Source organism: Lotus japonicus, chromosome 3 (genome assembly GCF_012489685.1).
Source record: "Lotus japonicus ecotype B-129 chromosome 3, LjGifu_v1.2".
NCBI lineage: Eukaryota > Viridiplantae > Streptophyta > Magnoliopsida > Fabales > Fabaceae > Lotus > Lotus japonicus.
This window is the reverse complement of record NC_080043.1, coordinates 60,899,291-60,917,058: the sequence shown is the minus strand read 5'-3', so window position 1 is coordinate 60,917,058 and position 17,768 is coordinate 60,899,291. Positions and strand designations below refer to the sequence as shown.

The window sequence follows — 17,768 nt, the reverse complement described above, 5'->3', positions numbered from 1 at the left end:
CATCTTTGACTCTTATCTGATGATATCCCGACCTCAATTCAATCTTCGAGAAAACAACAGCACCTCTTAATTGATCCAATAAGTCGTCGATCCTTGGTAAGGGATATCGATTCTTTATCGTGACCTTGTTCAACTGTCGGTAATCCACGCAAAGTCGCGATCGTCCATCTTTCTTCTTCACCAACAGTACGGGCGCTCTCCATGGAGAAACACTAGGTCGAATAAACCCCTTTCTTGGTTAAATCCTCGAGTTGACTCTTCAACTCGGTCAGTTCAGCCGATGCCATTCGATACGGTGCAATTGATCTGGGCCCAGTGCCTCGGACCACATCGATATTGAATTCTACGTCTCTGACTGGGGTATTCCAGGCACATCCTCCGGAAATACATCTTCGAAGTCTCGCACGACCTCTGTTTCTTGCACTCCATTTGCCTTAGTATCGACCACGGTGGTAGTCAAAAGGGATCTCAAAGCTCCTTCTTTCAAAGAAAGGTTTGAAAAGTACGAGTTCAAGAACTCGGCGAGTCCAGCATCGGGGAAGATAACTACTTTATTGGTGCAATCAAGAAGAACATGGTGGTGGGACAGCCAATCCATGCTTATGATTACATCCAATCCCTTTAGAGGTAAACAGATCAAGTTTGCTACAAACTTCTTATCTAGGTTTGTCCAAGGACACTCTAAACATGCAGTCTTAGCTACTAGACACTTAGAAGCAGGGACAGATACTATCAGGTCAAATGGTAACTTTGACACATCTATCTTTAACCTCTTCGCAAAAGCTAAGTCTATAAAAGAATGTGTAGCACCAGAATCAAATAACACGATAAGAGAATTACCCGCAATCTTTCAGGTACTGCGGATCAGACCATCGTCTTCATCAGCTTCAGTTCCACTGATCGCGTAGACCATTCCACCAGCAGTAGGCCTCCTTGCCCCAGCAACATTCGCAGCCATCTCAACCTTAGGAATCCAGCACTCAACAGTAGTGTGACCTGGTTTGTTGCAGTTTCAACACGTCCTAGGATTCTCAGGACATCGATTAGAAAAATGCCCCTTTTGTTGCACTTGTAGCAAGTCACATTCTCCAAATTCGTTGATAGAGTTCCTGGTGCAATTGCATTCCTGCCTGGGGAATAAAAGGACCCAGAAGCTACCTATATATACCTGTTCCGATATAGAACTAGAGAAGAAAGGCTAAGCAAATCAAAGAGCGAAGAGAGAAAGAGAGAAAGTCAGATATTGTGTCAAGAGTTGGATCCCCCACCGCTTGGGTGGTGTCTCATATTTATAACATGGTTTTGACCCGCTTAGGATCATGGGTCGCCCGACCCAATAACTGTACAAATAATGAGAAGCCCAATACATCATAAAGCGGATACGCCCGTATCAGTACACAAGCTCACAAGACACCAAGTCTTAAAAGCTTTAAGACGAAGTGTGTCTTATTTTTGAGCCCACAAGTAATCAACTCACCCAACACTAGACAAAGACTAACAAGTAATTGACACGCCCAAAATGTGCAAAGGAAATAATGGGCATACAGGCTCCAAAATCAAAATTTAAAAGGCATAAAAGCTAAGTAGTCATTCCTTTGTCATTTCAACTTTTGTTGTTACTTCTTGATCTTTGTGTAGCGTGTGCAAGTTGACCCAAATCGTCTCTTCACATCAATCACAGCCTCACTTTGTCATTATCATGATTAATTTTCTCTTCCCCTAAACCATGATCACAACCTGCTCTCATAATACCACAAGTAATAATGCACAATACACATAATTTTGCCACATAACTAATCAAAAGGTAAACCCCCAGAATGATTATGGGTGAAGAAATCACAAAAGGGAAATACTTGAAGCTTTATAAAATCACAAAACAAGAGAAAAAGTCCCGTTCAAAACTCCGAACACAAACCGATTAGATTTAACATCTTGGCCTAACATCCAGGATGAGTTATTAGTGTGCATTAGCATTGTATATATGTCATCCCGACATGAGAGATAAAGAAATCTCACAGAAAACTTGCAAATCAAGATTCATTGAATGATGTTATCAATTAAATCATGCTATACCTTGTCACGGATAACAAAATAAACATAACTTATTCTTATTTGTTATTTTCATAAAACTAACTCTTGAATTACCATGCTGACATTCTCTTCTAATAACACGTGAAGTTTTTATCAAAAACTACCACTCACCACTATCCAATTTTCACAAATGGAAGTAGCCCACAACAATGAACCTACCAACCACTGGTTGCTCTGAGTTCCAATAGTCTAAACCATAATTTCCCCCTATTCTAGAAGTACTATCCGTAAGCTAATTTACATGGAGTCATTAACATGTTATTACTTAAAATTTTATAATTCAAATTATGACTATTGTTTAACCAATCTAAAGCACTAAGCATGTACATCATATGCAAGAGAAAACCAACAACATGGGACCCCCAAAAGTATGTATATCACCCTCGTGTAATTTTTAATTCATGTATACTAATCTTTGAGTCATCATCTAAGGAATGATTAACATGAATTAGAGGGGCAAAAATGATAAAACTTGTTTATCCATGGTAGTGAGTAACCATGTTGAAACCTCGAACTCCCTGGCTGGGTTGTTTCGTATCTCCCTCATGTTTGCAAGTTCTTACACATTGACACCATAATCCTTCAGCCCTTGGGCATTGATGGGTCCTTTGTGAGGTGAACTTTATCATAAAAAACGATATTGAATATCGCCCAACAATCTTATCATTTTTCTATCAACTATTCTTTGAATCATAAGGCCTTTGCATTTTTGACTTAGCCAATATTCACATTTTGATCTTAGTCATAACTTGATCAGAGTTTCACTATCCGATACAGTTAGGTGCTCGCGTGGAGGCTTTGTGCTTGAATTGGGTAAGCTTAAACCAATCAAGGTTGTGCTTATGAATTCGTGGTCAGATGCTCTAGTTTTAAGAGTCTTACTCTTATCTCAATCGTCTGACATCGCCCAATTGATAGACCTAAGTTGGAAAAATGACGAACATGCTTGTTCAAGCAATGTTTTAAAAATTATGCCTCATTAAAAACTCTCCCGCCCGGGTAGAGAAAAGAGTGCATAATGTTGTATCCTTTGATTGTTTTTAGTCAACTCATCACCTGTCAACTCACCACCTTGTTAGCATAAGATAAAATATAATATAACACATTGACAATATCAAAACTAGTTGTTCTCATTCTTCATGATACAGTTTGAAGAACAAAATTATCAGCTTCTGTATTTAAAACTGCAGCTTAACATGTTTTAAGCATAGACCTTTCGAAAACAGTATTAGAATAAAAATCCTTCAATCAATAAAGAATTAACACTAAAAGAAATGGAGTCAAAAAACCTGATTTACGGACAGCATGAAGCAAATCAACTCTGCCATGAAGGGGCTGATAGGTGAATCAAATTATTGTTTACGGCGACCAAATCGCGCAACCATGAAATTCTTTAGAAGGCGGCGATAAATCGGCACATACCAGTCATGGCACATTATCAAAACTCCTTTGGTGCAATACTGAAATTTAATGCACTATCTCAATTCCAGATTTCAGGCATTTCACCTCTTCGTGAAGGACACTTTTGAAATTCACCGACACAGATGTCATATCTTTGCGCCTTTGAGACTTTGGAAGGGCGGTGCAATTTGCGTCTAACTTCACTTTCCGCAGGTGCTATTGTAAGGTTCATAATCAAATGTAGCTCACCCTTGACATTATGAACACTAATAGAGAAGTACTTAGCACAATTAAGTAAAAGAATTAACTAATGACTAATTATCAAAGCATGAAGTTCAAAATGTAACCAGTGTCCTTAAGACATTCACTTTTCCTGTATCGAAGACAATTTTTACAGCCTACTCTGCCACTTTCTTTCATTTGGCCAAACTCATGGCAAATCATACTTCAAGGCATAAATAGCAGAAACAAGCAAATCATGCTTTGAAACACAAACAACAGAATCAGAATAAGGGCAAAACAGGTAGCATAGCACATGGAGCTTCAAATAACAGGTTCAAAAGTTCTCTAATTTTTCCTTGTGCAACAGGAAAACTGATATATAACTTAGAATTCAAGCCAGGAAAGCATCCTTTAGAAAGTATTCTACCACAGTTCATGAAATTAAGCCAGAGGGAACCACAAAAACTTATTTGTCATTTATTACTGAAACATTGGAAAACGTCATCAGACAAAGACAAGGAAACCCAAAACAATATCTGCTGCGAAAACTGGTGAAAAGTAGGCAAATAACACTGAGGTTGTGCAGAAACATGCAAAGGAGCGATAGTTTTTAAAAGATGGTATGCTACCTTTTACTAATATGAAAAAGATGTCAAAACATGCAAATATATATATATATATATATATATATATATATGTGTAAATGGCTGAGAGTTCAGAATATGGAGCACAAATAGAACATATATTCATTATGTAATAAAAAATAAGGACACCATGTTATGAGCATTAAATTTCATTTCTGAAACATCCTAAGGTCGTAGAAGCTACCACAGAACTTGAAAGTAACTTAAAGTAGGAAAAAGATTAAAGATATAAGGTACAAGTAATACTAAGCTCAGCCCAATAATAAGAACAAGAAAATCATCAATTGAATAAGCAAAACTGCAAAACCCAGTTTTTGTGCCTGCAATAAGCAACTGATAAAAGCATCAGGGCAGCCCCTCAAACAGAGGTTATGTTGATGTCTATACATTTCTCACACTTCTGATTGACTATCAGTACAATTCAACTCTACCCTCCAAAACTTTATGCATAGTAAACTATTTTGGAGAAAGAAAGTTCGTTAAGCAAGGAGCAGTTTGAACTTTAACTAGAATACATCGAAAACTAGAAACAAGGTATCACAACCACAATATAGAATATCAGAAAATGATTATTTTAGTGGGTCAAACATGTTATCCATGACAGAAAGGTGTGATGTAAATGTGACCTTCAAATTCATTTCCATAACCAGTGAGCATCTAAGGATGGGGCAAAATTGATCTAGAAAACTGAACCCTAATCAAATCAATGCTGATAACCACAACCTTTCATATGTAAATAACTAAATACAAAGAAAATCATGTCGATTTACAGCAGAAATTGTTTGTAACTGAACTCCTTTAGAAACAACATTCAATCATGTTAACAAGGAAATAATGCTTCTTAACAGAATCAAGAAGCAACTTAACCAAACCTTTCTTGATCAAATATCACATCTTATCTAGCCATTTCATCAATCATGTCACGCGCATAAAGACGGGAGTTGGGTTTGGGGCCCCCCCTATGGGGCTCCCCGCCCCACTTAAAGTGGGGAAATTACTGGAACGCCCCCCTTTAATAGAATACGGAAGACACATTTCCGTATTGAATACGGAAGTTTAATATCCGTATTATATTAGTATGTAAACCGGCAAGGGTTTATTCAAACCCATTTCAAACCCATTTCCGTATTTTGCCAAGCTCTTCTCCCCTCTTCAACCTTCGATCTCTGTCGCTCCCCTTGCTTGAACCGTGTACTTGAAAGGTTCCATCATCTCCATCAAAGCTCTTCACAACCCCATTCTCAGAATTGAAACCTAGAGGTAAGGATTTTTGGATTTTCCCCATTTAACTTGAAATTATGTTAATCATTGAACCCTAGGGTAGTCGATTGTTGCTTGTGTAGAGGTATTGTTGGCTGAAATGTCTTGAATGTGGTTTGGGTTTAGGGCCGATAGCTCATTGTCGTTAATGGCGTTTCTGGGTAAATACGGATCACAGGTTTCCGTATTGAATATGGAAAATGGTTTTCCGTATTCAGTATGGAACATGGTTTTCCGTATTGAATACGGAAAAACGTTTTCCGTATTCATCTCAGAACCAAACCCAACACTTATAATTGATTCTGGGTTCAGAATCAATTATAGAAGGTTTCCAAAGCATTTGTGAGTAGTTTCTAGATGCCATAATTGATTATTAGGAAAATAAAAGTTGATCCAAGCATGCATAATCCACAGAAGATCCGATTATCATCTATGTACTTATAAAATTCTAGGAATTTTCCATTTGCTTGCATCATGTTTCTGTCTATGGCTGAAATGGTATATATAGTGAATGTTTGCTCTGAATATATAGTGAGAATGAAGAACAGAAAGAGGTCTCATGCTTCTAGTGAGGATGTCGGGGCTACTGAGGATAGACACCGGCGGTTACATGCTTCTAGCCGGCGCGGCGATCACGCTGCAACCTCTCAGGCGGTGGAGGCTTCAGCTCCAGTTGTTTCTCCGCCGTCTCCCATGATTGAGGTTCCTCTGGTTGATTATCCGCCGTCTCCCACGGTTGAGATACCTACAGTTGTTTCTCCGCCCTCTCCCATGGTTGAGTCATCAGGCGAGGAGTCCTCAGGCGAGGAGTCCTCAGGCGAGGAGTCTTCCGGCGAGGAGTCATCAGGCGAGGCCTCATCCGGCATGGGAGGATCTGACGAGGATAGTATTCCTCCGCCTACTGTTGATGCTGATGTCCTGCCGCCAGAGCAGGGGGAGCAGGGGGCACAGGGTGGCGAGGAGGACCTGATCCAGAGGTTGCCGCCGTTTCCGGGGGGGCCTGTTGAGCTATCGCTCCTCACCCATTATGCTGATCACAAGGCTCCCTGGGCGTGGCATGCACTCCTACGCACAGACGAGCGGTATGTGGACCGTCGACAGTTGAAGGTGGCCACAGCTGGGGGGAAGGTTTGGAACCTTGCTTGTGATGGTGATTCAGACAGTCACAGGCGGGTTCGAGAGTTGATTGAGCAGACAGGTCTTCATCAGCTACCATATTGCAGCTACCCGGTGACAGATGCAGGCCTTATTTTGGCCCTTGTGGAGCGATGGCATGAGGAGACTAGTAGCTTCCACATGCCGTTCGGGGAGATGACTATCACCTTGGACGACGTGTCGGCTCTTCTCCATCTCCCCATGGGGTCGAGGTTCTATACGCCTGGGAGGGGGGAGAGGGACGAGTGTGCAGCGCTCTGTGCTCAGTTGATGGGAGGATCTGTTGGTATTTATGAGGCTGAGTTTGATACGAATAGGTCCCAGACTATTCGCTTTGGGGTCTTGCAGACCCGGTATGAGGCTGCGTTGGCGGGTATGTCTTAATTATTATTGTATTGTCTTTGTATCTATTATTATTGTATTGTTATAAACTATTAACTTAATTCACTTCATTGTAGAGCACCGATATGAGGACGCTGCACGGATTTGGCTGGTGAACCAGCTAGGCGCCACGCTCTTTGCTAGCAAGAGCGGAGGCTACCATACGACCGTCTACTGGATAGGGATGTTGGAGGATCTTGGTCGAGTGTGCGAGTACGCGTGGGGCGCGATTGCGCTCGCTACGCTATACGACCAGCTTAGTCGAGCGTCCAGGAGGGGGACGGCCCAGATGGGAGGTTTTACCTCGCTCCTGCTAGGATGGGTCTACGAGTACCTTTCTGACCGCGTCATTATCCGTAGGGCGGATCCGGAGTACTCGCAGGACCAGCCTAGGGCGCGGCGGTGGGCTATGTCCCGGGTCGGGCATGCAGGCCTTGATGAGAGGCGAGTCATGCTCGATGAGCTAACGGTGGATGACGTTATATGGACCCCATTTGAGGACCATCGGGCTCATCGACCACGGGATCCGAGGGCCATGTATTCTGGCTACATCCGGTCGCCATTTGGCCGTGTTGTTCGACGGCATCTACCAGAGAGGGTTCTGCGCCAGTTTGGCTTCATACAGGATGTCCCTCGACACCCCTCTGAGATCCAGACGTCTGGGTCCCTTGCTGAGACCGCAGATGCTGCCTTTGCTGAGTTTGCGCCGCACCTCCGCCCTCAGGGGATCCCCGCTACATATCCGGGAGAGGCTGTGGAGGATTACATGAGGTGGTACAGCGCTGTGTCCCATCGGTTCATCATCCCTGATGATAGGAGGGAGGAGTTCAGTGCAGTGGTAAGTTTGAATTTTATTTTCCATTCAATTGTGATTTTTTGTTCATGATATTTTATTTGTATCTAATGTATCTACATTATTTTTGCAGACTGTTATGCGTCGGGCCGTGGACTTGTTGGAGCAGTCACTCGAGGTGCCAGATGCTCCTGCAGAGGGCACGCATTCCCGATCCCTCACTGAGAGGGCGCTGGATCTTATTAGATCCAATGCCTTCATTGGTACCCAGGGGGTAGCCTTTGCTGCTGTCCGAGGAGCTAGAGCTGCAGGAGGCAGAGGTCGTGGAGACAGAGCGCGTGGAGGCAGAGGCCGTGGAGGCAGAGCCCGTGGAGAGGGTGCTCCTGCAGAGGGTGCGCGTGGAGGCAGAGGCCGTGGAGGCAGAGGCCGTGGACCTAGAGGTCGTAGAGGGGCCGGTAGGGGTCGGGGCGAGTGATTGACTATATATTTGTATATTTTTTTTGTATTTTTATATTATGACATGTGACTCTTTATATTAGGACTCTCTTTATATTAATCATGCTTTCTATTTTCACTCATTATATGCCGACTCTTGTATTGAAAAAAACCCGTATAACTACACCGTAAATAATCAAAGGCAGGATAACAGCAACAACACTGGGGTGAATAATCAAAGGCGAGCAAATACCTTGAGGGTAACTTTGGCATCTCCGAAACCATTGGGAGTGCATGATTTAATAACAGCAACAACACTCTCTACTCTCTCAACATTCGTTGTGATTGTGCCCAGCGGAGTGGCAGATTCCACCAATTGCAGGGCTGTAAGCCAAGCATTTGAATTGAAATCAGGATCGGTTTCGGTTGATCTGTCTTCGAGCGCACGCCTCACAAATTCTTGGGTCGGAATGAGTAGTGTGTTAGGGTTGGATCTACGCCCATACATGGCAGCCTGGACGGCGCCAGCTGGCCCAGGAATGAGAGGACGAGAGCTGCTAGAAGTGCTGCCTTGACGTTTGCAACGGCGGACTAATGCATCCCAGTCTTGTTCCATTGTTTTTTTTATCTTCGAAAGCAAGACATGAAGAAAAGGATGAAGAAGAATAAAGAACCCAGAGAGATTTATAGCAGAATGGTCAAAAGATTTATGGTGTTTGGTGGATAATACAAGTGTGGTTGGGGTTGGTTGGTGGTAGATAGTAATGTCAGGTTTCAAGTTCGTCATTTAGTGGATGAAAATGACAAGACTCTGATGATGGGGTGGTTGGAAATGACAGGACTCTGATGATGGGGTGGTTGTAAATGACAGGACTCTGATGATGGGGTGGATGAAAATGACAGGACTCTGATGACAGAGTGGTTGTCTATGTTAATTATCCCTGATGCTGATTCAAAATAATAAGGCCCATCAATATAACAATGACCATCAAATTAATATTATTAAAAGCAACAAATGAACATCATAAAGGCAAGGCCCATCAGATTAATATTACAGAGCGTTTACAAATGAATATCACACAAAAGTGTGGTGTCAATCTGAGGTGATGTCTACATAGCTTTGGTGAATAAGAGGAACACCAAAAGTAACAAGCCAAACTTCATATTCTGATGTGAATCTTCCTAAACGTGTACCATATGGGGCGCACCAGCTTACTGATGTAGGATCAACATACCGTTCCCACTGGAGAGCAATTGGCGGCATAGAATGTCCAGGAGTTAGATGGAGCTACATTATAGAGAATAACAATAAAATTAGATAACTTGCAAATACAACAAATCAATTCACCAATTGGATATTAGTGTACTCAATCAAAAAATACCTGTACAAAGTGATTAATCACATGACCAACAGCTATAACAGGATGTACATCCGGTGGACCTTCTCCTCTTAGTGGAAGGTATGACCAACAACCCGTAGAGGAGATTGATAAGATCATCACGGGTAGGGAAAATCTGTTATAATAATAAGAATTGATTACAAGGGTGATCAAGACATAATAAGAATTGATATATTACACTCTCAAAACAATGCAAAAATATGTTCAAAGAATACCTGATCAGTTGCAAATAAATGCGAGACATCTATACTTATACACGGGGGCACAAATGCTGGTGGTGGCACCTCTGTAGTGGCCTCTTCAGGTTGACCATTGTGAAATCCAGCTTCAATCAATTGTGACTCACCAAAGAAAAATGAATCTGTCATCCCTGGAAGAGAATACGGAAAGTTACATTCCATACTCAATACGGAAATATACTTTCCATACCGAATACGGATTGTTACTTTCCATACTGAATACGGAAAGTACCTTTCCATATTCAATACGGAAGATAACAATCCGTATTATATCACGACTCAGAATTCAAAAACCCATCCTTCTAACTACTTAAACTACTTAATCTAACTACTTAAACTACTTAATCTAACTACTTCCACTACTTAATCCTACAAAATAACAACAAATAAACACATAGACTTACCTCTACTACAACACTTGTTGTAGTGGTGGAGAGCTTGGGAAATGAAGGAGTGGATGGTGGTGGAGAGCTTGGGAATGAAAGTGAGGTAGGAGAGGGTGAGAGAGAGGGTGGTCTGGAGGCATTGAGGAGGTTCAGGGGGGCTGGTGAGGGGTTGGTGAAAGTTGGTGAGGGAGGAGTAATGGTGGAAAAAGGGGGAATCCTGTCAGAGTTAAATACGGAAAATACCTTTCCGTATTCATCAAAATATAATACGGAAAGTACCTTTCCGTATTCAGTTAAATTGAATACGGAAAGTACCTTTCCGTAGGGCACTTTTGGGTTTAAAAAAAAAGGGTGGGGCGCGCAGCCCCATAGGGGAGGCCCCAAACCCAACTCCCATAAAGACCGGAAGGAAAATATGAGTAAAGTTCATTCTGTCTTTTCATCGAACAAGTGGTGTGCAGGTATTGTATTCACAGAAGGAGTTCATATTGTACCAAGAAGCAATAATAGCAAGTAAAGCAAGTATTTAAGTTCAATGAAATCCACTCAACCATTTTACCGAACAAATGGCAGGTGAGAAAACCAAAACAGAATCATGAAGGAAAATGAGAGCTAAACATAAAAGACTTGGAAAGGATAAACCAGTAGAAATTGCAGGCGTAGCAGGACATTTGAGTTGATCTTTGTGCTCTCATATGCAAAGTTGAAGTGCAGAAATCGTTCACCGATTTCATCGAACAGTTGGCGTGCAACTCCGATTCTCCACTACTTCTTGATCTGATCCAATTTATCCATCTTGAATCAAACAGAGAAGAGAATAACAAAATTAATTTCGAACTATTGGTAATCAAACTACAAAACTAATAGAATCAAAACCGAACAGAAGGTAGAATAAAAATTCAAAGGAACGAGGATCTCTTTCTATGGCCCCGAATCAATTTGGATTGGCGGTTGAGACAACATGAGCGGTTGCAACTCTGAAGTAGCAGTTGAGACAAAATGGCCGTTTAAATTCTGGTCGTGGCGGTTGTGTTGAGTGAGCGGTTTCAACCCGTGGCTTCATCTCTATAAGTGGCGGTTGTGCAGTTCCAAAATCGAATGAATTGGGATCTGTTGACGGTTTTGAATAAGGTCCGGCCACAAAACGCATCGCCCCAGGCACCAAGGAGTTCCGCCGCCTCCGTTCACGTCCTCTCCGTCGTCGATGCGGACATTTTATCCTCTGTCGCTGTTTTCTCTTCTCTGCTCTCCTTCACGTTTCCTCAATATGTTTCATTTCTCTGGTTTTGTGAATTATGGGTGGTTTGGTGGCAGATCGATGATGGTGGCTCAGAGGATGGTGAAGAGGAAAATGGTGGTCAGCGATTGCAAATTCAGAGAAGAGGATTGGTATTCGTTGTACGCTGTCGTGAAACTTAGATGCTTGCTTGTGACAAATGATGAAATGCAAGATCACATATTTGAAGTCCTTAGAAGCAATGTTTTTAATCAGTGGAAAGAAAGACATCAAGTTCACTATACTTTTGTTAAGGGGAAGAACTTGAAACTTAAGATGCCACCGGATGAGGATTGGCGGTGGAAAAGGATGAAAGTGGTGGTTGGAGAAAAGCTTATGGTGATCTGGTGACGGATGTGATTTGTGAGAGTGGGGAAGTTTTACCTGGCCCCACGGTGGGCGCCAATGTTCCGGTATAGAACTAGAGAAGCAAGGCTAAGCAAATCAAAGAGCGAAGAGAGAAAGAGAGAAAGTCAGAAATTGTGTCAAGAGTTGGATCCCCCACCGCTTGGGTGGTGTCTCATATTTATAACATGGTTTTGACCCGCTTAGGATCATGGGTCGCCCGACCCAATAACTGTACAAATAATGAGAAGCCCAATACATCATAAAGCGGATACGCCCGTATCATTACAATACCTTTATACATACATAAACTATATAACCAATACTAACTAACCTAAGGTTATTCACTCACGAACAACCTTCAAACACAATCAATATTAGAGCAATCAAGCTCACCCTTCCTCCGATTGACACCCCATCAATCGGTCTCAGAGTTCAAACATCTTAAGCAAACAAGTTTACCCAAAAGCTCTGGTTTTCTCAACCAAAGCTCTGATACCACAAATGTAACGCCCCAATTTCTCAACTGAGGAATCACATTGGAAACCTACTAAAGTCTAAGGAATAATTTGCAATCCTAAAATACAAGAGTAATTTTTTTTCGAAAGGAACTAAACACAATATCGCTAAAACGAATACACCTGCCACTTGTTTGATAAAACACTTCAACTATAGGTTTGGAAACATAACATAACCTTAATTAAACAACACGTTCCCGACATACAGTAATAGTTATTTACGATATCATAAGAAGGGTTCAAAATAAGTACGCATATTTAGACAGTGGCGAAAACAAGGTTTTAATAACAGAGTTTTCGGATGGCGAAGAAGACTTATACATAGTCTACAAAAAGAAAGTTAAATTGCTTCTCCCATCACTACTCTGACGCCTACAATCCTTGTCTCCAACTCGAACATAGCTAAATTTCGGCAGAAGGACCTCCATCGCCTAATAGCGTTAAGCGCCCAAACAACAAGTAGCAAACAGAAAGGGTTAACTCCATGCAAATACTTCACATAAAAAGAGAAAAGCATGTTATTCAAATTTTAGTGCATAACATGACATATGAGATAGCAACTTAATTCAAGGTAGATGACAACGTATATCCACAACATGAAATCAAATCAGATATAAACATAATCAAATGTTAGTGCCCTATAATGCGACTATATGCTGCTACTAAGATGGATCGATCAATAACGTCTCACAAGACGGGACGATCACGTGGGACAATCACCACCACACCGCCACTTAGTGCCTCAAAGGACGGGACAATCACGTGGGACAATCACCACCACATTGCCACTTTAGGACACCTCGAAAGATGGGACGATCCCGTAGGACAATATCCACCACATCGCCACTTTATAACGCCTCGAAAGACGGGACAATCACGTGGGACAATCACCACCACATTGCCACTTCAAGTTCAAGCCCTATATGCCAAAGTTAGTCAACAACATCTCATCAAGCTCAGTGGTCACTTAATCAACAATTCCAAATCCAATAATCAAGTCAGAGTAACCATATGTTATTCATATTTCCAACAAGCATAAGTCAATTCAATTATGCATACTAGCTCATAAAGTAGATCATTAAGCAATGAAAAATGGCCTAAGCCCAAGAAAAACAAAGGCGTAAGCCTTAAGTTTAACAATGGCCGAAGCCTCAGAAAACATTTAGCAGAAGCCTTAGAAACGAAAGCGTAATATATCACAATAAAACATGTCAACTTCGCAATCAAACTAAACACCTTCATCTCAAACACATGCAGTGAAATTAAAGCAGACAAGACTCAAAGACACTTCTATACTGAGTTACCCTTACCTTTGTGAGTAGTACATAGAAATTGCGAACCTTGTGACTCTTCCGATCTTAGAAAATTACTCGCTGTAGAAAATGCTAAGCTTCAAGATCCTAGCTTCCGCTCTCAAAACTTAAAAATTCTCTCACACTCAAAATTTTTCACTAAAAATTAATTCACTCACAACTAATAATACATGTGTTTCGATACTTTGTGTGTGTGTTGCACAAAAGCCACTCGTTGATGCCTATTTATAGTCATACATTCTGAAAACAAGCCGGTGTTGTAGATCATACAATTAAGGAGGAGGTGTAAAGCATGCAAAAAAAGCATGAGGTGTCAAGTGATGATTCATGGTAGGGTGTGTGTTGTCAAGAAAATGGAAAATGATTCAGCATGGAAATTGATGAGTCATGCTTGAAGATACTTAAGGAATGTGGTTATGTGCCACGACAGAAAAACAAATGCAGAAGCTGAATATAGTATATTTGTCCTATGACATGATTTTCGTAGTGTAAGATTTAACTCATAGAGTTAAGAGAAAAATATTAGGAAGATGAATTATTATCCTAAAACTTATGATGAACTCTATAATATAATTTAAAATCACTTTGAGCGAGTTTAAGTGATCAAGAAACAAGGTATTAACAAGCATATACAAATCACATAAACATTTTCTTCAATTCGTTACTTTCTTCTTTATCTTTTTTTTTCCATTTAAGTCACTTTCGTGACTTTCTTTCTTCCACTTTTTTTTTCTTTTAACTAAATTTTAAATTTTCTTTTATTTCAATTCAAGTAAGAAAATAATAATACTTAATTATGCAATAATTTTTACATAAGCACAGAAGGCACAATAAATAAATCAACTTAAACTTAATAGCGCTTATCGCTATTTAAATAATAAATAACTAGTTAATTAATCGCATAAATTATCCGGGTCTTACACTGCCTCTAAACTATCAGACGCACCATTTCATCCTTACATTCTTCCTGTCGCTCCTTTGTGTCCTCTGCTCGAAGCTCTAGCTCTGTCTCCCAACCACCAATCATCATGGTGATTTCCGCTTCAGCACGGAAGAGCTCGCCCAGCTCCTCCACGAACTCCAGGAATACTCGAAGAGTTGCGTCCAGAACTGGATCCAGACCCATCCCAAGCAGCTGACAGATCAACTGGCGGATGCTACTCACAATTGTGATCTTGAAGTATAGTGCAGCAAATAGATTCTGCTCGAAGGCTCGTTCCCTCAATTCCTTAAGAGCTCCCTCAAACCTTGCCATGTTGTTCTCTTAAGTTCTCTGAGTATGCAAGCTTAACCATGGAAAACCTTCTATTTATACTCCAGGAACGGTTGCTAGCATTTATCGCTGAAACACCTTTCCAAGACATCGTTACCAAGATCATCTTTGAATGTCTTAAATTCACTTGGCCGGTAGTAAACGTTGTCTTTATTCCCCTCCTTTGGTCGGTGTTCTTCGCTTCATTTATTTTCCTTTATCTATTTTTCTCTGATTATATGTGTGTCTATTATTTAACTTATTCTCCTTATTTGTTTTGTGAACTTAGTCTTTTTCAGGGGGAGTGCCTTGCACTTCAATGCTAAGTTTTTCACACCTCTGTGCTTTTTGCTTATGACAAAAAGGGGGAGTACAACCCAGTTTTTGATGTGTTATTTTTCTTTTGGAGAATTTGAAGTTACATATCGTTATGACTATAGATCTTTCATGAGGCACTAGTAAGGAATACATTTCACTTCTTCTGAAGTGATCATATGCTCTGATTCCCTTAATGCTCTGATATACTATATGTCATATTATCCTTTAAATGATTGACTCTGATTGATACATCACTCTGATCATTCATTCATTTTAGCTCAGAATCTAGACTATTCTAACGTTTTCATTAAGTCATAGATCCAGGGGGAGCTTAGCTCAGAATTAAGCTCATTACTTGGATTCAGAAGGAGCTATATAAACTATACATATCAAGATAAGTTTAACTCTTATACCTTAAACTCTGAGTGTATTCAGTTTATTGTATAAGAATTGTTCATCAAAATACTTGGTTTTGTCATCATCAAAAAGGGGGAGATTGTAAGACCAAGATTTGGTCAGGTGGTACAACTCTATGTTTTGATGATAACAAGTTTATTTATTATGTATGAACAATTATGACACTCTAATGTTTGTCTTTTAAGTTGTGGCAAACAGGCTCTGACTCTGATTTTAAGGCTCAACTTTTATAAGAAGTTAAAGACTCAAGAGTAGCCAACGTTATGCTTCTGCATTCACTACGTTCTTCTGAACGGTAGCAAACACTTCAGATGGTCTGAAGATTTAAGCTCTGATGTGGACTCTGAAGACTCAAGCGCTGAAACTCTAAAGACCAGATGTTCTGATGAACGGTCCAGAAGCTGAAGGTGTGGAAGCTCTGAAGTCCAAGAACAAGTTGGCTCTCAAGATCTGAAGCACTTCACATTCTGAAGACCAGAAGTTCTGTTGAACGGTCCAGAAGCAGAAGTTCTGAAGATCAGTGGATCCAAGCTTCACTCTGACTCTGATCGCATAAGCTTCACAAGTTCCAATATGAAGCGTCGCCAAGATCAAGAATCAACTAGGCTAAGGCAAGTCATTGTCATTCGTACAAAAGCAGATGTACCTTTCTGACCGCCTTACCTACGACGTTCAGCCATAGCAGGCTCTGGAAATTTCAGAACTGCCCTCCAACGGATACACACTATAAACCTTGGAGTATTTAAAGGCTGAAGATAGAAGAAATCAGCTAAGAAACTATTGTGCATACAAGTGAAAACCTTCAAGCGAACACCTTAGCAATATTTCTTCATTGTTCTTATTGGGTTTACTTCTGCTTGTTTAGAAGCATCTCTTTGTAAACCAAACTTATTCACAAACTTTGTTTGTAGTTCCTTGAGAGACCGGTGAGGTCAGTATTCTTGAGAAGACTAAGGAAAGGTTGTCTTAGTGTTGCTAGTTCTTAGCATTGTTAGTCATTGAGCAAAGTGTGCTAGTGCAGTTGTAGCAATCTTTGAATAGTGAATTGCCTTCATTATAAGAAGGAAGAAATCACCTTAACGGGTGGACTGGACTAGCTTGAGTGATTCATCAAGTGAACCAGGATAAAATCATTGTGTGCTTTTCTTTATCCCTCACTCTTAGCACTTTAGATTCTATCACCGAAAAGATTCTCAATATCTTTAAGGGAAAGCGGTTCAGTTTTAAAAACCCTATTCAAACCCCCCATTTCTAGTGTTTTTCATACCTTCACCTACGACGATATAGTGCAAACACTCTTGATGATTACTCGAATCATCTGACTCATCACTCGGATGATCGTACTACTCTTAGAGCAAAAGGGGTACATCGTACTTAGAAACTTATTGGTTTCCCAGACTTATCCTTTAGGTAGCCTAAATGTTAACTGCCGATTGGCAAAAGGTGCATCAGCACTCAGGGTTTTTCCCTAAACTAGGATCATCGACACTTCTCATATTCCCAAATTATTATTCAAGCTCTAAGTCTTCTTCAATAATTTATCAATACTTTAAAGTGTTTGAATGTTGTTTAGCGTGTTTTGATTTTCATTTGTGAAATGATTTATAATTTCCTACGTTCTAAGGTTTTCCCTTAAACCCGTGTAATTCCCCGATAAGGTCTCGATCTCCTAATGATTATTCTCTTAATGGTTTCAGTCACTAGCATGGCATAAACTCTCTTGGCTTAATTGCAACTTTGGTCCCTGACATTTATAAAAGCCACGATTTTGGTCCCTCACCTAATTTAATTACAAAAATCGTCCCTCACCTAACACTCTGTGAACAAAGTTGGTCCGACCGTCAATTTTTTAACGGAAGAAGCTTATGTGGTGTTTGAAAACTTAGGTGGAAGTGCCACTGGAGAGAGGGAGGCACATGCCT

The 17,768-nt window shown here is 40.7% G+C and overlaps 1 protein-coding gene across 1 annotated transcript; it reads right to left on the bottom strand.

Annotated features, from left to right (window-relative positions):
• Positions 1–343: 343 nt before the first annotated feature.
• LOC130744451 (uncharacterized) lies at positions 344–958 on the bottom strand. The gene is made up of 2 exons (XM_057596635.1): positions 871–958; positions 344–789 (listed from the first exon to the last, which is right to left on the bottom strand). The coding sequence occupies exons 1-2, from the start codon at positions 956–958 to the stop codon at positions 344–346; spliced, it is 534 nt and encodes a 177-aa protein (XP_057452618.1).
• Positions 959–17,768: the final 16,810 nt, after the last annotated feature.

Excerpts from the sequence above, each read along its gene's own strand:
- LOC130744451 (XM_057596635.1), bottom strand. The coding sequence starts at position 958 with ATGGCTGCGAATGTTGCTGGGGCAAGGAGGCCTACTGCTGGTGGAATG. Across the intron at positions 790-870 it reads TGAAGCTGATGAAGACGATG|ACTTAGCTTTTGCGAAGAGG; the intron begins GTCTGATCCGCA and ends ATTCTTTTATAG.